The following is a 25,257-nucleotide window of genomic DNA, read 5'->3' as shown; positions in this document are numbered from 1 at the left end:
TCCCTGTCATTGTGGAGGGCTCCTAGCTCCCTGAGTACATGCAGTGCTGAGCCCAGTGTTGGAAAGAGAGAACCGTGGTTGTGTTGCCAACCAGCAGGAATCTGGAGGCCATGGCAGGTGTGTGCCAGCCAAGAGGCAGAATGGGACACCCCACTGATGTCAGTGGCTTGAGGGCTTTAAAGCCCTGGTAGCAGCATTGACACTTTCTGCTAATTAGTGGTGGAAGGGTGAAATCTTGGAGTTCAGAGAGAGCTGAGAATGACAGCAGGTGTGTCATAAGAGAGACAGAGAGAGAGAGATGGATTGAAGGAGACATAAAACCAGAAAAAGGGTTCTCATCTATCTCTTCTCCCAATTGTCTTCTTGTTTCAAACAGTAAGAGCATCTGGAGCCAGCATTTCCTAACGTTTTCCTATTGTGAAAAGTAGCTCCCCACATCATCCTGATGAGGTTTGTGATGGTTTCCGTGGGGGAAGTAGAAGTATTTGTTGACAGAAAGCCCGGACTTACCCAGCAGTTGCCCCAGGAAGGCCGTGAGGATGAGATATCCGAGGTGCATGTCGAGACCAACCTGCCCATTTGCTGAGTGAGAGAGTCAGAAAAGCACCTCCCAGCCCCGAGATAACAGAGCTGCCGGAAACGGCTCTGTTGGGGGAGCAAAGGAAGAAGTGGGGAGGGAAACGACCTGTTCTCCCTGTGCCTGAAATGCTCCTTCTGGGTTTCTCCCTCCTCCAGCAGCAACACCTGTGGCTCCCTCAGCCAAGGGCCTTCTCAGCATCTCCACAGTGAGGGGCCCTGGGGGCTCTGGGGGCTCCAGCTTTGGAAAGGGGCTGTTTCCGGACACTGGAGTCCTCACCCCCCCAGCTAGAATCACCTGCTCTTCTGCACAGCCCCTGCCGGGCCATCTGGGAGGTCAGGCGTTTCTTCCACAATGAGGTTTCACACCTTCCCCTGGTGTCCGCAGCTCTCTGGGGATGTTGCTATTTCTGCTGAGAACAGAAGCCTCCTCCAGTTCTGTTACTTCTCCCCTGTCCTTCATCAGCTTCCGGGGAGCAATATTTTTTCCCTAAATCCGCATAAATAGGAGATGAACCCTGCTGTGCAGCACCCAGGGGTTCCGCCTGTGTCTTGTTCTGGTGGGGGCACCTATGGGGAGAGAGAGGAACCTGGCTCCAGCGAGGCTGCTGGATGCCACAAACCCAGAGGTGACCAGGGGAACTAATCCGTAGGGGAATGGGTAAGGGGTCCGCAGGGAACAGCACGCGGGATCAGTGCGTCACCCAGACACATACCCAGGGAGCACATCGGGCACCCACTGAGGTGCTGCACTGTGAGGGGTGGGGATGGGGCAGCCCTGCACCCCAGAGCTGGAAGGGCACGGGATGGGCTGGGGGATGGGTAGGTGGATACCCCTCCTGCCACCCCCTTCCCAGATCAGTTCCAGAGTGATCCCATGCACCAGTCACAGCAGAGATAAAAAAGACTGTTCATTTTGGTTGTCTCATAAAAAGCGTAAAAAACCCTCCACAGTGTGGTCGGTAATGATCCAGGTAACTACAATGGTAATAATAGGAATATTCTCGTGGAAGTTTTGCACATCATTATGGCACGACAAGAGGTTTCTAGAACTGTGGAGTGTTCTGTGGCTGGCAAAGCCTTTCCCAGGTGGAAGAGCAGGCTAGAGCTCAGCCTGCAAGGGGCTACAGAGATGGATCTGCCTTCCTAAGAGTCACAGCAGACATCTACAGCAGCATTAGGACTTTGGCACTTCAAATGAGAGCAGAAATTGAGCCAGAGTCCTCAGCCTGCAGCCATTCTCACTGACCTCAGGGTCACATCCCCATGAATCTCTCCTTCCTTCATTCCCGTTTCTTTCCTCTCCCCTGCCCTTACACATTGTCTGGCTTGGCTGCACCTGGGTCCATCAGTGTCTGCCCTGAGGCTTCTCCCAGCACCATTCTAGGATGTAGGTCTCAGACACCTGAAGAATGACACTCCCAACATGGAAGACCGTGACTGTCCCTCTCAAACTCTCCATTTAGTGGGAACTTTCACCCTCTGTTTGAAAAAAACAAAACCCCATGAACCACAGAATCCCTTTTCCTGCAAGCAGTGGCCCATAGTAACCACAAGACAATCGTTCATGAAGAAGTTAGGCACCTGCGTTTCCAAATTTCTAGCAGGCTTCTCCCCTGTTCCAGACTGGTTTTCCTGCCCTTTTCATTATCAGTGTGCTCAAGAAGAGTTTGACTCCATCTGGCCCTGCATCCTCCAGGCAAGTGTTAGAAGCATCAGAAAGCTCTCTCTTAAGCTTCTCTTTGGAAGGCTGAAGAAGGCCAGTTCTCTCAGCATCCCCTCACGTCTCGTGTTACTTAACCAACGAATTGGTACATTTGGAAGGGACCTCTGGAGGTCACCAGGTACAAGCCCACCTCAGGAAGAGGCACCTAGAGCTGGTTGCAAAGGACCATGTCCAGAGGGATTTGGAAGACCTCCAAGGATGGAGACTGCTCCACCTCTCTGGGCATCCTGTGCCAGTGCTCCCTCACCATCACAGTGAAAAAGGGTTCCCTGGCGTTCAGAGAGAGCCTCCTGTGTTTCACTTGGTGCCCAGTGCCTCTTGTCCTGTCACAGGGCACCACGCAGAAGAGCCTGGCTCTGCCTTCTTCACACCCTCCCTCCCGATATTTGCACACAGTGATGAGAGCTCCCCGGAGACTTCTCTGTGCTGACCAGTCCCAGCTCTCTCAGCTGGGATCTCCATACGAGACTTGCTCCAGGCTCTTCATCATGGAAGAGGCCCCTTGTTGCTCTGTCTCCAGTATGACTGAGACATACGGTTCCCAGTGAAAACACACACACTTACACCCTCTGGAGTCACTGCTTATACATCAGTCCCGCCAGGTGCTGGCACAAAGAGCAAAAGGCCCCGTGACCCTTCTCCAGTGGCTGGCACCAAGGTCTACAAGCCCTGTAGCCACTGCCTGTTCGCCCAGTTAGTGGCACCCAGCTCTCTCTTGCACACCAGTCTCTCCAGTTACTGGCACTCAGACCTTGCAGCACTCACACACGGGAAAGGGAGTGAAGCTACACAGAAGGGGGCTTAAGGAAGGATTTAATAAGGAATCGGGGGGGACTGTGGTGATCAGGCACAGGGCTCATCCCGGCAAGTGCACTGACCAGCCCCTGCTTAGGGGCAGGGAGCTCCTTTTATCCTTCCTCCCCTCTGTTGCCTCGTCACCAAACAGGATAAAAGAACGTATCGACACCAATGTGATGTATTGTCCTGTTTCAGCTAGGATAGGGTTAAGTTTCCCCAGCAGAGAGAGAGGGGGAAGGGATCTCCAGCGGGTTATTCATACCATGCTGACCTCGGGTCCAGGCGGGAACTTTTTCCTTGGTGGCTTTTGGTGGCGGGAGCACACGTCGGGTTTGTTCCTGGACCGTTGCGGTATTTCTCTGTATATCTTCGGTCTTGTTCACTGTTATTGCTGTTTATTGTTGTTATCATTGCTACTGCAGTTGTTCAGATTGTTTATCACACTGTTGGATTAAATCTCTTCTTATTTTAACCCGGGGTTTGTGCCTCACTTCCAGCCCGACCGGCTGAGGGGGGGCGAGGGGCAACGGCAACGTGCTCTCCGGTCCCGGCAGGGCTTAAACCAGCACATGTAGGTAAGCAGACACTCCTTTATTAATGGCCGGGTGCACAGGGGAGTCGTCTCACCCCCAACAAACACCTCGCACCTGTAACATGCTGATTATATAGGATACAGTAACTCACAACGAACAAGTTCTCATACATACACATAAATATTCCCGTAACTCATTTTCTTATTCCCACCTTTTTCCACTCCTGAAATGAGTCGGGGGACTGCTTTTACAACCACCATGGACTACTGACTCGAAAGAAACACCCTCCAGTGTCCTTGTCTCCAGGCATTTGGCTCACATTACAACTCTGACATCTTTCGAGGCCCTTTCACAACGTATCTTCTGGAAAACTTGATGTATCCTTTCAGAACACCTGCACTACAGGGCAATAAATTGTCCTTATTGATCAGCCTAACAACAGTACCCGGTCATGAATCTTATTCTGTAATAGAAACCTGGTTAATGATTATTACCCGCCTGCGTGGCCTTAGCCTGGGACTTTACAAAGGACTTTGTAGCAGCATGACTGCTTGCACGATCACTCTAGAACAATCATTATTTAAATCAAATTCACCAAAACTCATTAACATCAGCTCAAATTAACATCAAATCAATAACAGCCTCCCCTTACTCCTCCCCAGTCCCCTCTTGCCCACCACCTTTGACCCTTCCCCTAAGCATTCCTTCAGAACTCTTGTCTAGTCCTGCAGGACCCCCCTGAAACACCCCAAACCCTCAGGTTCCTCTCCTCACTTCTTGTCACTTACAAAGCTCAGCCTCAAGCACTTCAAAGCTTCCCCTGCAGTTCCCTGATGGCCCATCAATTAGAGGCTGAAGAGCTCTGGTCCCCCTCCTTGTCTCCCTCATCACTTCCTGAGGGACTGCTGTCACTGTGTGCCTTGATTTTCACTTTCACTTTGACTTGTTCTTCCCTTTGAAAGGGAAATGGCCTTGATCAGACAGCCCCAGTGATATGGAGGCTTTCACTTTCCACGGGTCTTTAAGTGACCTCTGGGGAAGTTCCTCGGGGGAGTGAATTCCTCAAGATGCTGAAAGGCCCCTGTCCACAGAGAAAACCGGGTCACTTGAGTCATGGCTCTGGGGGGAAACCCCAAGGTGAGCTCAGTCTTTGAAGTGTGTCCCTGCAGCACCTGCAGCAGCACTAAGCCATGGCATTCACTTTCCAGGACACCCGTGATGGGGCAAACGTGAAGGAAAAGGGAAAGGCTGGCCAAAGGAGCCATCAGTTTCAGAGACAAGGCATAGAAAAGACTCAGGTCATGTGAAATGTTATTCTGGAATGAATTACTTTGCACCCCCATGTTCCATCATATTTATTGTTTGCTCTCCCAGATATCCTGTTTCCTACAAGACCCTGAACCCTCTCTCACAGCAATTTGGGAACATCCCAGCATGAGGACAGACCTGAATTCCACCTCCAGGTGGGATCCAAATCTTATCATCCTTAGCCCGTCCAGGTGGAAAGGGGACTTCTCCTATCTCTTCCAGTACCTCGCAGAGACACTTGTCTACAGGTGCCTCACTCGCTTTGCCTCCTCCTCTTTCCCTCTGGCCCATCTCTCCCTCGAACACGTCAGCCACCCACTGCAGAGCAGGTTTTTATCTTAAGGCAACTTCATCAGGCCAGCTTCCTCTCTGGTGTGCCAGCCTCAGCATCTGCAGGCGCAGGGCATCTGGCTCACCCCAGACACAGCCCTTTGCTGCCGTGGGAGCATGTCAGGGCAGCACCTCTCCCCGTGCTGAGCTGGAACTGGTCCCACACCTCCACAGCTGCCCTACAGCGATCACCAGGGACGGGCTGGGTCTTGTCTGACTCTGAGATGGCTTTGCCTTGTAAAGTGGGGAAGCCCTGCAGCTGCAGCAATAGGGATGGTCTCTAGCACATGCGAGAGTGAGTGTCTGCCAGTGTGTGTGTGAACAAGTGCCTGTCTGTGTGTGTCTGTGCGTGCGTTTGTGTACGCGGGAGCTTTTGCAGGTGAGCAAGTAAGTGTGTGTGGTGTCAGTGTGCAGGTGTGTGTATGTGTGTGGGCATCTGTGTGTGCAGACGAGCACATATCTATCTCTGTACACGAGCTTGCACGTCTATCTACATGTAAGTGTGAGTGTGCAAGTGCGTTTGAGCACGTCAACACTGATGTGATGACAAGTCTCGGGACTGTGTGTGTGTGTGTGTGTGTGTGCGTGTGCAGGGGCTCCTGTGCAACTGGCTGTGCATGCACATGTGTTTCATGTGTGCTGACATGTGATGGCATCACGCAATGATAGAATATCTGGAGTCGGTAGGGGCCCATAAGGATCATCGAGTGCAACTCCCTGCTCTTTGCAGGACTGCCTAAAGCTAAACCATATCACCGAGAGCATTGTCCAGAGGCTCCTTGCACTCTGACACGTTTGGTGCCGTGACCGCTTGCGTGGGGAGCCTGTTCCAGTGACCAGCCACCCTCTCAGTGAAGAACCTTTTCCTAACGTTCAGGCTGAACTTCCCTGATGCAGCTTCATTCCATTTCCTTGACCTTTTCCTCTCCATTCCATTGCCTATCACTGGTCACCAGAAAAAGATCAGCACCTCCCCTGCTGCTGCCCGCCTTGAGGAAGGTGCGGACTGTGATGAGGTCACCCCTCAGCCTTCTCTTCTCCAAGCTGAACCATCCAAGTGACCTCAGCCACTCCTCATAATTCTTGCCCGCAAGACCTTTCACCATCTTGGTCACCCTCTTCTGGACACTCTAAGAGTTTGATGTCCTTCTTATGCCGAGGCTCCCAAACCTGCACACGGGACGTGAGGTGGGGCCGCACCAGTGCAGAGTGGGACAATCACCTCCCTCGACCGGCTCGCTGTGCTCTGCGTGATGCACCCCAGGACACCGTTGGCCCTTTAGGCTGCCAGGTCACACTGTTGACTCACAGTCAACTTGCCATCAACCCAAAGCCCCACATCTCTTTCCGTGGGGCTGCTCTCCAGCCTCTCGTCCCCCAGTTTGTACCTATAACCAAGACTACCCTATCGCAGGTGGAGAATCCGGCACTTGCGCTTTTTACATTTCGTGAGGTTGGAGACTGCCCAGCTCTCCAGTCTATCCAGCTCTCTCTGCAAGGCCTCTCTACTCTCCCGGCAGTCCACAGCTCCTCCTCATACATTATCATCAGCAAACTTACTTAAAGTACATTTGATTCCTGTGTCTAATCAATTATAACATCTGTGAAGACAAATGTCTCTAAAATGGCGCCTCTGGGAACTGTGGAACATGGAGTAAATATTGCTGCAGTGTGACGAGTGGAATAGTTGTCAGGAATTTCTGCTGTCGCAATTTGGAGAAGGGATGAGAGATAAAGTACATTTTGGTGTGAAGGAATTATTTTTGTTCATGTAAGTGAAGTTTGTGAACATTGTAGATTGTGTGATGAATGTATGTAGTAGTGATAATTCTAAAATATGTGACTTGCAGAGCAGAGGGGGTGAATACATCGGGTTTCTAGAGCAAAGTTTTGGTCGCAGGGGAGCTGCAGGGGTGGCTTCTGTGAGCAGATGCCAGAAGCTGCCTCCCCTGTCAGGCAGAGCCATTCCCAGCTGTTTCTAGGACTGACCGGCCACTGACCAAAGCTGAGCCAACCAGTGATGCTGGTAGCACCTCTCTGATATTGAAGGAAAGAAGGGAAAATACTGTTGTACAAGAGATGCTGGAAGAGAGGAGTGAGAAAACGTGAGAGAAACAACCGTGCAGACACCAAGGTCAGTGAGGAAAGAGGGGGAGGAGGTGCTCCGGGTGTCACAGCCGAGATTCCCCTGCAGCCCGTGGTGAAGACCATGGTGACACAGGTTGTCCCCGTGCAGCCCATGGAGGTCCATGGTGGAGCAGATATCCACCCTGCAGCCCGTGGAGGACCCCAGCCACAGCAGGTGGATGTGCCCTGAAGGAAGCTGTGCCCACGGGAGAGCCCGCACTGGAGCAGGCTCCTGGCAGCACCTGTGGCCCCGTGGAGAGGAGCCCACGCTGGAGCAGGGGAAGAGTGTGAGGAGGAAAAAGCAGCAGGGAAAGTGTGATGAACTTAGGACAACTCCCATTCCCCTGTGAGTTTTTCACTGAGCACTTTGCATACGGTGACATAATGTTCAAAGGACGTGGCCGAGGGGATCAGGAACGGACCCAGGAAGAAGTGGGAAAATGAAAGCAGGAAACACAAATGGTCGTTCTGCTGACAAGGAATGTCTCCAGCATCTAGGGGACAGTGGTGCGGGCACCGCAGATCTCCAAGTAGGAAAGCCGGCCAAGGAGGAAACACATCGGCATCCTCAGGGGCTGCTCACTCCCCACAGGGACAAGGATGAGGCTCTTCCCACTGAGATGAGGAGAAAAAAGGAGAAGACAAAGACAAGCAGGGCCAGGTGTCCCTTAGAGCCCGGCCCGAGGACGCCCCGTCGGGCAGCACAGCCTGAGCCCGTGGGGAGGCAGCAAGAGAGCCTGGGGGAAAGGCCGCCCTGCCCTGCCTGCCTCGGCCAGCCCGGCTCCCTCTCCCCGGGCAGCGCTGCCCGAGCGCGGCTCTTCGGTGCCCTCAGGAGCACAGACCCGCCGCGGCCGTCAATGAGAAGAGGTGCTGAGGCCAGGCCTTGGCTCCGGGGGGGGCCGGTGGTGCCGGTGGCGGTGGCGGGGCCGGGCGGGCGGGGGAAGCGGCCCGGGGCCCGGGGCCGGGCGGGGCCGGGCGGGGCGAGGCGGCCCCGGCGGGCGGAGCGGCAGCGCCCCCTGGCGGGCCCGCCCGGGGCTGTCCCCCCGCCCCCGCCGGCCCCGCCCGGCCCCGCCCGCGGCGGTTCGTGCCCGGCCGCAGCCCCGGCTCCTCTCCCCGTGTCTCCCAGCGCGCAGTAATACACCGCCGCGTCCCCGCGCCGGGGCCGGGCGAGCCACAGGGCGCTGGACCGGCGGTCTGCCGCCACCGACAGCCGCCCCGGCGGGGCCTGCAGCTCCTTGGAGCCTTTCAGAGCGAGCGCCAGGAATGCGGGGCCTCGGCCCGGGAGCTGACGGTACCAGTGGATGTAGTCGTTAGACTGGATGTTGGGGTGGGAGCAGTTGATGGCGACGCCGGTGCCCTCGCTGGTCTCTGCCGACGGCTCCTGCTGCACCTGGGCTCTGCCCGCAGCCACTGCCGAGGAGAAAAGAAGAATCACTTTGCTTCAGCTGAACGTGTCGTGCAGCGGGAGAGGGGAGAAGGGGACACTTCACAGATGGTGGGGGTGTGATCTGAGAACACAGGATGGAGAGACAGTTTCTCGGAGAGTGGTGGTTTGGGGACAGGAATGTATGAGGGAGGTTTGGAAGGACAGTCCGAGTGAGGAAGAGGAGAAGGGGCTGAGGAACAGAGATTGGCTGGGAGAGAAGGAGAGATGGATGGATGGATGGATGGATGGATGGATGGATGGAGAAGCGGAGTAAGAAAATAGAGAGGGAACCTGGGAGGGAATGATCTCATTGGGGGCAGAAGGGAGGACAGAGAAGGGAATAATGTTGAAAAAGGCCGAGCCTCGGTCCCCGCAGCCCTGTCCCGCCCCGCGCCGTCGCCAGCCCCGCGCACCCAGGAGCACCGCGGCCAGCCCCGCCAGCCCTGCGCCCCGGCCCCGCCGCATCCCGCCGCTCCGCCGCCCGCGCCTCGCTGCCCCCCGCCAGCCCCGGCTCTCTGCTCCGGCCGCGGCGCCTCCTCTCCGCCGCCTCCGCTCCTCTCCGCCGCCGCCAGCTCCGCCCCGGGGCTGAGCCCTGCGCCCGCGGCGGGGCGGCAGCGGGGCGGGGAGCGCGGCGCTGCCGAGCCCGGGTCCCCCCGCAGTGGCCGGCGCAGACGGGGCCGGGACGAGCCGCCGCCGCGGCGACACCCGGCGCTGCCCCAGCTCCTGAATCCCGGTGACGGGCGCTGCTGCTGCTGCTGCGCGGGGACGAGGCACCCCAGAACCACTCCGAGCCCGCCCCGGGGGCCCCTCGGACTGGTGCTGCCCTCGGAGCCTCTCTCGCCGGCCGAGGGCCCCGTGAAAGGCCGGCAGCGGCCCCGGGAACAGCGGCGGGGAGCGCGGAGCCAGCAGGAGGCGGCGCCGCGGCAGAGACCGGCCGGAGCGGAGCTGCCCGCAGCGACACGGGCTGTGCGGGAGTGCGGGCAGAGGCGGCACCGGCACCGCCACCTCGGCCGCGGGGATGCCGGGGCCCTGGAAGGAGCCCAAGGCAATGGGGAGCGGCACGGCAACAGGGCGTGGTGGGAAGCTTTGCAAGTTCCAGTGGGAAAATCGGGCGCTTCAGAGCCGATCCGCGAGGAAAGGGCACGCGGGTCTGCTGCTGGGTGCTCTCCTCCATCGGGGCAAAAGGCAAAGGGAGATTTCAGGTGAAGTCTCCAGGCCCCGCCATGCACGTGTCGACTGCCGGGCAAGATGCAGGAAGAACCAAGGGCTGGCGGGCACTTCTCGGGGCAAGGAGGGCAGGCAGGGGGGAGGTTGTGCAAGCAGGGGAGGTGCAACAAGCACAGCGGGAGAAGCTGAACGCCTAAGAGGAGACATCAGTGCTGCTGGCGGGGATGTGGTCTGGGAGAGAAACAGCCCCTTTCTGGAGCCAGACGGATTCTTCCTCCCTGCAAACACAAGGACAAACCCAGCCCTCCTGCCCAGCATTTCTCAGACAGCTTCCCTCCCCAGCTGACCCCGTGACTCACAAGCCCTTGATCCTCCCTCCTCTTCCTCAGTCCAAAGGTGTCTCACGTGGATGGAAAATACCTACGGACTCAGGCCCAGCCCCCTCCCACCACACAACCTGGTCAGGTCAGCTTTCATGTCCCGATCGCTCAGGGTGAGCATCAGGGGATTCAACAGGGACACCTTGGTGGTACAGAAGTCAGCAGCCACGCTGTGCGCAGGGCTCTGGGACCCTGTCCTCAGGTGCTGGAGACCGCGGGCACATAAAACCTGCCACTACACTGAGGCGGACGGTCATAAAGGAAGTGCAGGGTTGTGTCAAAGGTCCTGCTGACTTCTAGGTACTCCTTCCACGTGCCCTTTTCTTGTTCGATAGTGTCTGTTACATTTTGAGGAAGCAATGAGGGTGGCCCTCAGCTACACCAGACCCTCAGCACAGCAGCAGCTCCACGGAGAGGGGACTCAGCCCTGGCTGAGCTCTCCCAGCAGAGCTCCCTGGCACTGATCTCACCGAGGTCACTCAAGGGAAGAGGGAAGCCTTGGCTGCCCTGTGTCCAAGCTGGGCCTGAGCCCAGGCAGACAAATATTCTGGGGGGGAGATGGGCTTAGAACATTGACCCACTGTAGACAGCCCTTGTTGGCAAGAGAGTCTCCCCTGGACAGCCCTGTGGGACAGCAGCAGGCTTTGGGGGATGCAGTCTTGAATTTCATATCCCTTGCTGCTCTGGGACAGGTGCTGGGCACTCAGAGTGAGACTCCAGTGTGGGGCATGAAGGTTCCTGTGGGCAGAAGTCTGAAGTCCAAGCCATCATCATCTCTCTGGATTTCCTTGTGAAAGGCACAGGGTCTGTCTTTCCCCTCACAGCACAGCGATATCAGGCTTCATGCTCCTTTCATTCAGTACCTGTTTCATCCAAGATCTCAGTCCCTGCCTGATACAGCACAGATGCACAGACACATTTTTCATGGTAGGGACCTGAGAGATGGCCATGTCCATGTTGACACAACTGACACTGCCTGGGAAGCAGATCCCCTCAGGGATGGCCAGCACATGGCCAGCAGGATTCCTCAGCCTTCCTCCTTGCCCAGAAAGCAATCCCCATCCCTCTGATCTCTCTAGAGCTGGGGAGAGCAGCCGTGTCCTGGCCTGGAGAGGCAGGGAGGGGGCACTGCCAGCCATGCTGAGGCACTGCCAGGGTTGTTACACTGAATTAAACTAAGGGCCCAAGCTGGAGTGAAACCATCCTTGCAGTGGCCTGACATTGGCAGCAGCGGAGCGTGAGCTTTGGAGAGGCAGGAAAAGGAGGGCTCAGGAGCCAGGGGCTGCACTTCAGAGCCTCTTCCCTGGACACATCTCTAGCAGGCTGGTGCCATCACCGTTCAGCTGCACTCAGGCTCCTTCTGACCCCGGGAACCTGCTGCTCTGTGGTGCTCATGGACTGAGCAGAGGAGAGTGTCCCTGCCATGAGCAGCACATTCCCTCGTGATGAAGGACACACAAGGACACACACACACACATGGGCTCCTGCACACTGGCATGGAATTATTCACATCTCTGTTCTCCCATATGCATCCACACAAACCCATCAGCTTACAAGTAAGCACAAGGAAAGTACATACATGGGGACAAAAGGCACCATGGACACTGCTGAGGATCCCTGGGGACTGGGCAGTGTCAGGCAGGGTGGGGTCAAACCCCAGCAGCACAACACCTACACCTGGGGAGGCAACAACAAGAGACCACGGAGGTGAGCTGAGGAGGGAGGCAGGCAAACACATGGACACGGTATAACTTCATGGGTGGGATCCCACGGCATCCGTCTGAAGAGGGCTGGAATTTCATTCTAATAACACTTCAAACATCCCCACCCGAGCGACCCAGGCTGACATCACTTGCCTGCTCTGGAAACATCCAACACTTGAGCTGAGTCTTCTGCCAGCACTGCTGCATTCCTGCCCTAGAAATCCTGGGGCCTTTCATCCCAGCGCTCAGAACAAGCCTCCACTGGGCAATGGGCATGGCACAGACCTGGCAATGAAAAGGAGCAGTGCAGGAAAGGAAAGCACAGCCCATATCATTAGCTGCGATGGTTTGCATTCAAGATGAGCTTGTCAGAAAATGGTTCCCTCTGCAAAGGGTGCCTCTGGTCCTGCGGCAGTGAAGGGCAGGTATAAAAGGCAGCCCAAGTCCCTGCTCTCTCATGCCCTTCTCTTGGCTCCTTCTGCTTGGGAACCAGGTGAGTCTGAAGCCCCTTCTCCTCCTCTTCCATAGGGAGATCTGCACTTGGGAGACCTCCCAGCTGATATTGCTCTGTCCTGTCCTGGGGTCTGGATATTCTTGTCATGACAAAGGGAAGTGGGGACACGATCTGCTTAGAGAGAGGCTGGCATGTGACTGAGGGGACATTTGGTTTATGAATTAGGAGAGAACCTCCCTGGGCCATGCTGCTCTTCATACGGCAATGAAGACCATGTGACTCCCTCAACAATTCCCTGTCCCCACTCTTTAGCGGCCTTGGCTCCTTGGTAACAGGGTAACCAGGCAGGTCCTCACCCACCCTTGTGCTCTGCTTCCTCCCTGCTTCTACCCAGGTGCACCTCCACCCTCAGAGACATGTCCTGCTACGACCAGTGCCTGCCATGCCGGCCCTGCGGCCCGACCCCGCTGGCCAACAGCTGCAATGAGCCCTGTGTCAGGCAGTGCCAGGACTCCACCGTGGCCATCCAGCCCTCCCCTGTGGTGGTGACCCTGCCCGGCCCCATCCTCAGCTCCTTCCCACAGAACACCGTTGTGGGCTCCTCCACCTCCGCTGCCGTTGGCCGTATCCTCAGCTGTGACGGAGTGCCCATCAACTCTGGGGGCTTTGGCCTCTCCTGCATTACCAGCCGCTACTGTGGCAGAAGGTGCCCCCCCTGCTAAAGGGGCTGGCAAAGCCCCATGGACACACCTTGAGGAACTCAGAACATGGTGCTGGGCAGAGGATCAACTTTTGGAGCTTGTTTCAGGATAGCTGAATGGTTTTGCCTTTCTTTCCATTTTCTTGTTTGCTGCCTCTCCCCTCACACACCCCAGCACCAGCTGGGTAAGGTCCATCTATCTCCTCTCCCTTCCTGGGACAGGCAGACAGACATCACGCAGGAACTTCTCTACGGCCAAGGACTGCAGGGTCTCAGCTGCCCCTGGGGCTTTCTGTGCTGCTGACCTCCACTTGGAGGGACTTTGTTTCACTCTCTTGACTCATCAAAGTTCTGCCAAAGCACTGCCAAAGTGCTGCTGCTGACTCCTGGCGTGAGCCCTGGTTTTCCAGCTCAACTAAAGAGATGGAAGGTAGGAAAGGCACAGGATCCATGGAATCTTTACATTTCAGCCTAAGGGCGTTTGTGCAGAGGTTGTTTTTTACAGAGCAGGAGCTGTTCTTTACACCACACTTATTCCTGTGCTGTACACCTTGATTTACACCCTGTGATGCAAGGATGTGAAAGTTGCTGGTATTTGTTCACTGTCAACGCTGGACAGTTTCTAGTGATAGACAGGTGAAATGATGACGAGATCTGTTTCCATTTGAATTAAACACTCTAAAAGCCTGACTGATGCAAATGGGGTAATCCTTGCATGGATGGGATGCACACAGTGCCCTGTGCCCTGGCAAGGGGTCATCACATTGTACTGTGCTGTGGGAGTGACTGAGAACTGCTGTGGGTTGCCCTGGGAGGTCACTGATCTTCCCTCCTCCAAAACCACCTGGACACGGTTCTGGGCAACTGGGTGGAGGTGGCCCTGCTTGAGCAGGGGGCTTGGACCAAATGACACCCAGAGGTCCCTTCTGACCTCAACTGTTCTGTGATTCTCTCATTCTGGGAGAGCAGCTGATGTAGAGCAGCTCAGCGTTCCCAGCATCTGAAGGGATGTAAGGTTCCTATACTATCCTCTCCTTCTCTGTAGCTTTCGCACTAATTAATGACATTCTAAGGAATATTTGGAAGAGGCTGAGTGCCTCTTACTGGAAACAGACACTCTCATTTCTGGTGCCCCAGCCTCAGTGTCTGCAGTCTGTGGGGAGTCTGGCTTGTCCCAGGGACACCACTCTCTGCTGCTGTGTGAATACACCACTGAGGCACCATTTCCTTTCCACAACAGGGGCCAGTCCCCCACTCTTGCATCTCCCTTCATGAAGTCACTAAGAATAGCTGAGAGCATCTAAGGCTCTAAGAATTTTCTCACTTGTGATGTGGGGATTCTTTGTGGCTGCAGCAATATGGATGTGCTCTAGTTATTACCTATATCACTGACACACAGACCCTGGACACAGAAAGGCTCAATGCCTGGAAAAGCCATGACAGCTTTGTCTCTCACTTTTCTAGTGAGAAAACACCTGAATAAAGCCCAGTCAAACCCCTGATCTCCCTAAAGCTGATGGCAATGGCAGGAACTGATTCACTGCCTTCACTCCAGGGCCTGAAGGACTTGCCTAGGACTTGTCTTGGCAAGAGGCTGAGAACTGGCATTGAACTTCCTGGTTGTCAGAGCTGTGTGTGCATGTTCATGCTCACATACATGTTCTTCTGGCTGTGCTCACGTGTCCATTTGCACGTACATGCACATTCCTGCTTGCCTACGCACAAATAATGGCTGCAAGTGTGTTTGTGCACATCTGTTGATGAGGGCGTATGTGTTTTATCACATGCACGTGCCTTCATGCAGCTGAGCACGGACGGGTGTGACAATGGTCTGCAGAGATGTAAGTGTGTGGGCACAGGGGGGTGTAGGTGTGTGCTTTTATGCGTGCACAGCGCTGTGCATGAACGTGCAAGAGTATCTGCACAGCCATGGGTGCAGGAGGATGCATATATGTCAGCATGTGTGTGGAATATCTGTGTGTACGTGTTGGTTTGGGGGGTGGCTGTGCCTGTGCCTGCTCGTGGGCTCCTTTGGAAACCTGTGTGCACACACCTCTTTCTAAGTGCTCAGATATGACACATGTCTCTGTGTGTGCATGCCTGTGTGTGTGCGTACCTCGGTGCGGGTATAGGTGTGCGTGTGTGTGCACACGTGAGCGTATGTCAGTGGTCTTGCTAAAATCCAGGTACAGCTGAGCCAGTGCCCCTCCCCTTCCCCACAGAGCCAGTCACCTCCTCACAGAGAGCAATGAGGTCGCTCAGGCGTGATTTGTCCTCAGTTAACTCATGTCAGCTGCTCCTAAATCCCTTCTTTCCTTTCATGAGCTCAGGAACGGCTTCTGAGAACATTTGCTCCATCTCCATTCCAGGGACTGAGTAGAAACTGTCCTGTCAGCTCCTTGAAACGCCTTTAGATGCCTCCCAAGTGATCCCATTGACTTGTGTATCGCCAGGTGAGAGTAAGAGCTCCTTAGATCTTTCTTCTTCTACTGTGGGTGCTGCTTCATTCCCAGAGAGTCTGTGGGAAGGTTCAGGGATGTGGTGGGCCTAAGGAGAAGCCATATCAATAAAATCAGGGTAGAAACAGGCATCAAGTATATCAACGTTCTCCTTGTCATTTTCTCCCCTTCCTCACCGAGCAGTGAGCCCTCATCTACTCAGCCTTCCTTTTGCTGCCAATCGGCTCAGAGATAATTTCTTGTTTCCCTTCACCTCCATTACCAGTTTCCACTCCAGCTGTGCTTTGGCTTTTCCTGACTCACCGTTCTGAACATTGCAGAGACCATCCTTGTGCTCTGAGGAGGCTGTCTTGAAGGTTAACCCCCTCTCCCGGGACCCTCTGTGCTCCAGGGCAGTTTCCCATGGCATCCAGACAAGCAGGAAAGTCCCTGGTGAGACTAAGCCGTGCTCTTCTCCAGTCAGGGGCGCTCATCCTCCTGTTTGTCCTGTCAGTCCTCTGAGCATCCTGAGCTCCACTGTCTCCTGGTCATTGCAGGCAAGACTGTCCTTGAACTTTACATAATTCAGAAGTTCTTCCTCATTTATGCGTAGCAGATCTAAGATATCCTCTCCCCTAATCCTTTTATGGATTTCCTGCATCAAAAATTAGCATTCCATACACCCCAGGTATGTCCTTTTGTACTTGTGCCCAGTCATTTTCCTCCTGCAGTAGATACTGAGGCGGTACCAGGTAAGAACCAGGGCTTGTGACTATGAAGCTTTCCCCAACTGCCTGACAAAGGTGTCATCTGCCTCCCTCTCTTCTTGAGCAGGAGATATGTAGCAGCCACCTAAGTACACCACCACCCGCGCCACAGGGGAAGTGTGAGAGCCTCCCCTGGCATGCTGTTCCCCCATGCATACCTCTTCTACCCTTGTGACATCCCTGCTCTTCAGTCTGTGGTGACCTCCCCCTCCATACCTACTTTAAACTCCTCAGAATCACAGAATCATCTAGGTTGGAAAGGACCCCGGAGATCATCTAGTCCAACCGTTCACCTAGCACAGTTCCCACCTACAGCATATCCTTAAGCTCTAAATCGACCCTACTCTTGGACACCTCCAGGGATGGGGACTCCACCACCTCCCTGGGCAGCCCATTCCAACGCCCAACAACCCCTTCTGGAAAGAAATGCTTCCTAATCTCTAGTCTGAACTTTCCCTGGCGCAACTTGAGGCCACTCCCTCTTGTCCTGTCACTTTCTACTGGGCTAAAGAGGCTCAAAGCCAGCTCTCTGCAGCTTCCTTTCAGGGAGTTGTAGAGGGTGATGAGGTCTCCCCTCAGCCTCCTCTTCTCCAGACTAAACAATCCCAGTTCCCTCAGCCGCTCCTCACAGGACATGTGTTCCAGACCCTGCACCAGCTTTGTAGCCCTTCTCTGGACACGCTGGAGTAACTCAGTGTCCTTTTTGTAGTGAGGGGCCCAAAACTGAACACAGGAATCAAGGTGCGGCCTCACCAGTGCCCAGCACAGGGCTCAGATCCCTTCCCTGTCCCTGCTGGCCACGCCAGTGCTGACACAAGCCAGGATGCCATTGGCCTTCTTGGCCCCCTGGGCACACTGCTGGCTCCTGTTCAGCCGGCCGTCAATCAATACCCCCAGGTCCCTCTCTGACTGGCAGCTCTCCAGCCACTCCTCCCCAAGCCTGTAGCGCTGCTGGGGGTTGTTGTGGCCCAAGGGCAGCCCCCGGCTTTTGGCCTTATTGAAGCTCATGCAGTTGGGCTCAGCCCATGGCTCCAGCCTGGCCAGGTCTCTCTGTAGCCTCCCTGCCCTCGAGCAGATCAACACTCCCACCCAACTGGGTGTCGCCTGCAAACTGACTGAGGGTGAACTCCATCCCGTTTTCCAGATCATCAATAAAGATGTTAAACAGGAGTGGCCCCAACACCCAGCCCTGGGGGACACCACTCGTGACCGGCCGCCAGCTGGATTTAACTCCGTTCACCACAACTCTCTGGGCCCGGTCGTCCAGCCAGTTTTTTACCCAGCGAAGCGTGCGATTGTCCAAACCTCGAGCAGTCATTTTTGCCAGGAGAATGCTGTGGGAAATGGTGTCAAAAGCCTTGCTAAAGTCAAAGTAAATTACATCCACAGCCTTTCCCTTATCCAATAAGCAGGTTGATCTGTCATAGAAGGAGATCAGGTTTGTCAGGCAGGACCTGACTTTCATAATCCCACTGACTGGGCCTGAGCATCTGGTTGTCCCTCATGTGTTGCATGATGGTGTTTAGGATGAGCTGCTCCAGCAGCTTCCCAGGCACTGATGTCAAGCTGACAGGCCTGTAATTTCCTGGAACATCCTTCTGACCCTTCTTATAGATGGGCGTCACACTGGCCAATTTCCCATCAGTCGGGACCTCCCCGGTCAGCCAGGACTGCTGGGAAATGATAGAAAGCGGTCTGGCGAGCACCCAGCCAGCTCCTTCAGCACCTCGGGTGTATCTCATCTGGTCCCATAGACTTGTGTGTGTCTGTGTGATGCAGCAGGTCACTGACTGTCTCCTGGATTGCAGGGGGGTCGTTCTCCCAGTCTCTCTCTTCTGGCTGAGGAGGCTGGATTTCATCAGTACAACTAACCTGGCTATTAATGACTGAGGCAAAGAAGTCATTAAGCACCTCAGCCTTCTCCTCATCACTTGTTATCAAATTTCCTCCTGCATCTAGCAGGGGATGGAGACTCTCCCTGGACTTTCTTTTGCTACTGACGTACTTATAGAAACATTTCTTGTTATCCCTGATTGCAGAGGCCAAATTAATTTCCAGTTGGGCTTTAGTCCTCCTGATTTCCTCCCTGCATAGCCTCACAGCCTCTCTGTAATCACGGTGTGTGGCTAGCCCCTTCTTCCAAAGGCTGTAAACTCTCCTTTTCTCCCTGAGTTGCAGCCAAAGCTCCCTGTTCAGCCAGGGTGGTCTTCTCTGGTGTTGGTTTCTCTTAGAGCACCTGGGGACCGCCTGCTCCTGAGCCATTAATGCTTCCTTCTTAAAGAGCGCCCAGCTCTTCTTCCTCCTTCCCAATTTAGCAAGGATTTGGAAAGACACTCTTGCCTCACCTTGCCAGGCACATTCCAACCCTGACCAGTGTCTTCACTCTTCCAAGAAGGTCATCTGGGGATAGAAGACAAAGCTGTGCAGTGCTGCTGCAGCCTCCTGCTGCCATGCCCGCGGCCTAAACGAGGGCTTCCACATGAGGGAGAGGGAGTCTTTTCTGACTTGTGTGCCATGCTTTGCATCTCACTCTTAGACAATATCGGTAATTAAGGGCTTGTGATTGTGAGAGGTGAGAAACCAGGCCCATGAGAAATTAAGAAAAACAGCCTGAGAAAGCAAAATTTGAGGCTGATCAAAGAAATGCCTCAAACACTCAAACACAAAACTATGAGTCACAGACTGGATGGTGTGGAGTTAGAAGCTGATAAGGTTGCCCAAAACCCACAAGGTGCAGCTGGAGAGGGGAGCCCTGTGGGGACAGGACGGCTCTGCTCTGGGTCACCTGGCCAGATTTCAAGGGCCATCTGTCTGGTGAATGCCCTTTGCTTCATTATCCATGAAATGCATATTAAAGTTAACACTCCCCAATATGCTAACGAAGGCTAACATGATCCTGCTAATTACACCATCCCATGAAACAACTTACTCCTCCCCGTACATGGGATAAGTAGGTATGTGAGTTGAACTAGAGGATGGACACAAGGAAAGTGGGTGTAAATCAAGGGAGGGGTGGGTGGGGAAAGAAAGATGAGGGCCTGGAGAGTGCAGTGAAGCAAAGAAGATGGATGCAAGCGAAAAAGATGGCTGCCTCCTGGAACCCTTGCTGGTGGGAACAATGCAGAAACCCAGACCAGTGATCTCTATTCCCCCATTCCTTCTATCTCCCTCATTTGCTTTTTTCTTTAAGAAATGATATTGCATTGCTCGCCACAACTTGACATATACTTAGCCAACTATTGTGTGTTCAATTGGTACATTGTGGGTAGTTAACAAATGTTTGGACTTTGAAACTTGTTGTCCGCTCCACTGGGGATTTGCGAATCTGAGTCACGTATCTCCCTCTTCTGAATAGGACGTGACAGTGAGTCAAATGGAACAAGGTCCCCTCAGGGGATATGTCCTTCCAGCCCTGTGGGACCAACTCAGATTCCAGCACATCCTTGTGTAGAGGCTCTTTCTGCTCAGACTCACTTACCAGCAGAATTCATAGACTCACAGAATCATAGAAGAGTTTGTTTTGGAAGGGAACTTGAAAGATCATCTAGTCCAAGCCTCCTGCCATGGGTGGGGACATCTCTCCCTAAGTCAGGTTGCTCAGAGCCCCATTTAACCTGACCTTGAACATTTCCAATGATGGGATGTCCTCCACTTCTAGATTCAACTTGTTCCAGTGTCTGAAAACCATAGTCAAAAAATGTTCTTCCTCATGACCAATCTAAATCTACCTTCTCTCAGTTTAAAGCCATTGCCCCTTTGTCAATACAGACCCTTCATAACATCTTTCCCTGTCTCTTTCATAAGTCCCCCTTTAAGAATTGAAAGGTCTCTCCAGAGCTGTCTCCTTTCCAGGCTCAACAAACCCACCTCATTCAGGTTTCCTCATCATTATTGTGGCCTCCTCTGGACCTGCTCTGACAGACACTGCAGACTCTTGCCACAGTCACTGAAGAGACATCAGCTCACACGCGGGAATTATCCCACCCCAAAGCAGATGTGCACGGCAAGCGGAACGACTCCTCTTTCTGGAAACACTGACCCTGCCCTTGACCCATGGTGGCCTCTGAACTCCCCAGACAGCATAAGCTCACAGCAGGGCCAGCCTGCCTGGTCACATCTCCATGGCTTGCTTCATCATGTGATCAGGTGTGAACCCACAGTCTGTCCTGCCAGCGCCTACAAGCACCTCCATCCCATGCCTAAAGCCCACGTCCATGTCCACGGTACTCAGGGACAGACAGAGAGCAGGGAACGGGCTTTTGTGGGGTGAATGGGCTCAAGCTGGGCTCATTGCTCTCATCACCTGCATCTCCTGCTCTCACCAAGCACAGATAGGTCTTCTCTGAGCTACACAGAACCCTTGCAAATAGAGCTTGGAGAAGATGACTCTCTGCAGTCCAACACCTGTGTGCACAGTGTGTAATGCTCTCTCTGGCTGTCTTGAGTCTTCTGAGCCAACTCTGAATGACTAGAGGTTTAGATTTGTGTGTGTGTGCATGTGCACATATTTTATGTCTGTGTTTGTTGTCTAAACCAGCTGCTTAGTCTACCTTGAGTGTCCTTTAATGGATTCCTTCAGGATGTGAGGTGAGTCCTCTGCTCCTGCTGACATGTCTTGCTCCGGAAATGCTTGGGCTTCTCATCCTGTCACGCAAGAGATGCTTTCACTGGGGTATTTAACTGGCATCAAGCAAGAAAAGAAAAGACAGTGATTCCAGAAGCCAAAACACAGCCCATAGCATTAGGTGGGATGTTTTGCATTCAGGATGAGCTTGTCAGATAATAACCACCTCTACAAGGGATGCCTCTGTCAGCCTGGGGCAGTAAAGGTCCAGCATAAAAGCCAGCAGAGCTCCTCGCTCTCTCATCCACTTCTCTTGCCTCCTTCTCCTTGAGAACCAGGTGAGTCTGAGGTCCCTTCTCCCTCTCTGCTTTCTCACAAAGGAGGTCTCACTTCAGTGAACCTGCCAGCTGAGACCGGCTTTGTTCCATACCAGATCTTGGGGCTGCTTGTCATGGGAGAGGGGAGTGGGGAGAGGTTCAGCCTAGAGGGAGGCTGGGACTGTACTGAGGAGTACCCCCTTCTGTACTCAGGGGTAGACAGTAGCCACATAGGAGCTGGTGGCTCTTTTTGGGCTCTGGCGTGATGAGGTCACGAATCCCTCATACATCTCTGCACAGCCTCATACTGCAATGACAAGCTGCTCATCAGGCACCTCTGTGATTTTTTTCCTTCCTGACCTCTCTCCCAGGTGCAACTGACATCCCAAGACATGTCCTGCTGTGACCAGTGCCAGCCCTGCGAGCCCTGCTGCCGGCCCTGCGGCCCGACCCCGCTGGCCAACAGCTGCAATGAGCCCTGTGTCAGGCAGTGCCAGGACTCCACCGTGGCCATCCAGCCCTCCCCCGTGGTGGTGACCCTGCCCGGCCCCATACTCAGCTCCTTCCCACAGAACACCGTTGTGGGCTCCTCCACCTCCGCTGCCGTTGGCAGCATCCTCAGCTGTGACGGAGTGCCCATCAACTCTGGGGGCTTTGACCTCTCCTGCATTACCAGCCGCTACTGTGGCAGAAGGTGCCCCCCCTGCTAAAGCCACTGGTGACAGCCCGCACAAGGACCCCAGGAACCCAGAAGCTCGTGCTGGACTGAGGACAGAGCTCCTGGCCAGTGATTTCAGGGAGGCTGAGCATCCTTCCAAGGGAGGGCAGCTGTGCCTCTCTGGTAACATGGCCAAAGTCTAACTCCTCTGCCTTCTCTTCCCTCTCATCTCTTTCTTCTCTTCTCTTTTTCTGGCCTGTAAGACCCCCAAAGCCAATCTGGGCAATCTGCTGGCTCCTCTCCCTCCATGCTGATGGATCCCTTCTGGGATCTCGACAATGGCCGATGGGCACAGACATGTGGCAGCTGCTGGTGCTCTCCCTGCTCTGGCTGCCTCTTCTCCAAGTGAACTCATTTCCCTCTTTCAGAGTCATTAAAGCTTTCTGCATCCCAGCCTCTGTCTCCACATTATTCTTTTGTTGTTGGACATTGTATCGAGTTGTTGAGGAAGAAAGGCTTTGTCTGGACTTATGGGAGTCAGGTCACTGAGCAGGCAGATGTTTCATCATTCGGAGAGGAAGGGGAGGATGGGACACATGGCAGTTGGGCTCTCTCAGGAACTGTCTCTTGGAGATGAGGAAGACTTCCCTGGCTCCTCCACAGCCAGTTGCAATCATGCTCTGCCTTCTGGCATCTCTGCTCAGACACATATCCGTGGCCTCAGAGCATGTCCTGCAGAAATAGAACACCACTACTGCTATCCCCTAGAGAGGAGATGAATTCTGCTGGAGGCTCTGAGAATGGACTTTTTTTTGCCTTAGTGCTGGGAAAACAATCTCACTCAAAAGGTATCTGCAAAAGATGTAGGAGTGGGTATCTTGTGAGAAAAAACTTTTACAACAGCCCCAGAAATTCTCCTCCTCATCTACACATGTGTCAAGATAATGACGGGGCATGACCTCCATACAAGGGCAAAGATAGCAATGACAGGTCACCTCTACACCCTCCATCCGCCAAAGGGATCTCTGCACAGACCAGCAGTTACACACTTCAAGGGGCTATAATGACCCTAAGGCTGATGTTGGAATCAGCCTGTCCAGCCCTCACACCAGAGCCCTCCTGTCACTCACACACCCCCGGCTCCCACCAGACAGGGCACCCCAAGGACAGCAGCCAGTGCCCAAGCCCCCATGGTCCATCGGTGCTGCCTGGCCTTCCCGCAGGCATGAGGCAGCTCTCCCCAAGGCCGGGTCTTCTCCTGGCAGGCCCATGAGGTCGGGCAAGAGTGCACTGGGCAGAGCAGGTCCTCTGGATCCCAGCACATGGTGACGCAGCAACAGGAGAGTCCACAAGGTGGATCAGACTATTATCCACTATTGTAATAATCATGCAATTACAAGAAGGAGCGTTGCACCGTGATGTTTTTTATGTCTTACATCTATCTTTGACCTCTGAGGGACACATCCTGCGGCAGGTTCTCTTAAGACACAGGCCTGCAGGAAAACCTGAAGCAGCAATGTACAGCGGGGAATAACAGAAAGCAAAGAGCAGCAGCAAGGAACCATTGACCAAACAGCCACAACCTCCTGCATTGCCTGACCCCTCAGCAGAGTTAATGGGCAGAAGAATCATGTGACCTGTGGTGGAAACAAGAGGACCTGAGACTCTGTCACCACATTTGCCTTCTTCTCAAACCACTGACACTGTCCCCTCCTGGAAGAAGATTTTGACCTGCAGATCCCTGGGTGCCCAGGGGAAGCAGAGGTGCCAGGGGAGAGCTGAGGGCCCCTTCCCCCAAGCTCAGCCTTGCACACACACAGCCCCTCCCTCCCCTGGGTTCTTGCCCAGCCAAGGAACCTCCCTGCACCAGGGTGTCTTGCAGAGCACAGAGGTACAAGGCGCTGTCAGAGACCTCGACTTCCTCCAGCTGCAGGACGCTGTATTTCCCTGTGGTGTTCAGCAACGTGGTGAGACGGCCGCTCTGCCTGGGGCCAGCTGCTGCCTGATACGAGAGCAGCTGGGGAGCTTGGCCTTTCCTCTGCTGGTACCAGAGCAAGCCTCTGAAGTTAGAGCTGTGGTATGTGTAGTCGGTCTGGAAGGTGTCTCTGTGCTTCACTGTGACTTGTCCTTCTTGCTGGGTGACTGTGATCTGCCCCATGGTGCCTGGAAGAAATGGAAGGTCAGCAGCTCTACAGGGAAGGGTTCTGGCAAGAAAACAAGGAGTGGATGCAAAATCCTGGAGGAGAAGTTTCCCTCTCCCTTGCTCTGCAAGAACATCATAAGGCCTGGGCACAGCAATGTGGAGACTAGTTTTGGCAGGAGCTTGGAGCTGTCATACCACTGTAGACCCCCAGGAGAGCTGTGCTGTGCCCATCCTCCTACTCCCTGGTCTCTGACTTCTGAGAGAAACACAGAACAGCCTGTCATGCCTCAATTTATGTTCTCTGACCAGCACATCTCCAGCACTTTGAGGGGTCCAAGAAGATATTGTAAAAGATTCCTCCTGCTTCCCCATCCCTGTCATTGTGGAGGGCTCCTAGCTCCCTGAGTACATGCAGTGCTGAGCCCAGTGTTGGAAAGAGAGAACCCTGGTTGTGTTGCCAACCAGCAGGAATCTGGAGGCCATGGCAGGTGTGTGCCAGCCAAGAGGCAGAATGGGACACCCCACTGATGTCAGTGGCTTGAGGGCTTTAAAGCCCTGGTAGCAGCATTGACACTTTCTGCTAATTAGTGGTGGAAGGGTGAAATCGTGGAGTTCAGAGAGAGCTGAGAATGACAGCAGGTGTAAAATAAGAGAGACAGAGAGAGAGAGAGATGGATTGAAGGAGACATAAAACCAGAAAAAGGGGTCTCATCTATCTCTTCTCCCAATTGTCTTATTGTTTCAAACAGTAAGAGCATCTGGAGCCAGCATTTCCTAATGTTTTCCTATTGTGCAAAAGTAGCTCCCCACATCATCCTGATGAGGTTTGCGAAGGTTTCCGTGGGGGAAGTAGAACTATTTGTTGACAGAAAGCCCGGACTTACCCAGCAGTTGCCCCAGGAAGGCCGTGAGGATGAGATATCCGAGGTGCATGTCGAGACCAACCTGCCCATTTGCTGAGTGAGAGAGTCAGAAAAGCACCTCCCAGCCCCGAGATAACAGAGCTGCCGGAAACGGCTCTGTTGGGCGAGCAAAGGAAGAAGTGGGGAGGGAAACGACCTGTTCTCCCTGTGCCTGAAATGCTCCTTCTGGGTTTCTCCCTCCTCCAGCAGCAACACCTGTGGCTCCCTCAGCCAAGGGCC

The 25,257-nt window shown here is 54.3% G+C and overlaps 1 protein-coding gene, 1 pseudogene and 2 gene segments (V, D, J or C); 2 read left to right on the top strand and 2 right to left on the bottom strand.

Annotated features, from left to right (window-relative positions):
• Positions 1-7,892: 7,892 nt before the first annotated feature.
• LOC141970523 (T cell receptor alpha variable 4-like) lies at positions 7,893-9,289 on the bottom strand. The segment is given in 3 exon segments: positions 7,893-8,013; positions 8,487-8,808; positions 9,238-9,289. Coding segments are annotated over 3 exon segments (495 nt in total).
• A 3,144-nt stretch (positions 9,290-12,433) lies between these two features.
• On the top strand, positions 12,434-22,024 carry LOC141970335 (feather keratin Cos1-2-like; annotated as a pseudogene).
• Positions 12,945-13,250, top strand: LOC141970336 (feather keratin Cos1-2-like). The gene has a single exon (XM_074926863.1). The coding sequence runs from the start codon at positions 12,945-12,947 to the stop codon at positions 13,248-13,250; it is 306 nt and encodes a 101-aa protein (XP_074782964.1).
• Positions 22,025-23,600: 1,576 nt separating the features above from the next.
• Positions 23,601-25,048, bottom strand: LOC141970522 (T cell receptor alpha variable 1-2-like). The segment is given in 3 exon segments: positions 23,601-23,609; positions 23,840-24,135; positions 25,000-25,048. Coding segments are annotated over 3 exon segments (354 nt in total).
• Positions 25,049-25,257: the final 209 nt, after the last annotated feature.

Source organism: Athene noctua, chromosome 25 (genome assembly GCF_965140245.1).
Source record: "Athene noctua chromosome 25, bAthNoc1.hap1.1, whole genome shotgun sequence".
Classification (NCBI taxonomy): Eukaryota; Metazoa; Chordata; class Aves; order Strigiformes; family Strigidae; genus Athene; species Athene noctua.
This window is presented reverse-complemented; position numbering and strand designations above follow the sequence as displayed.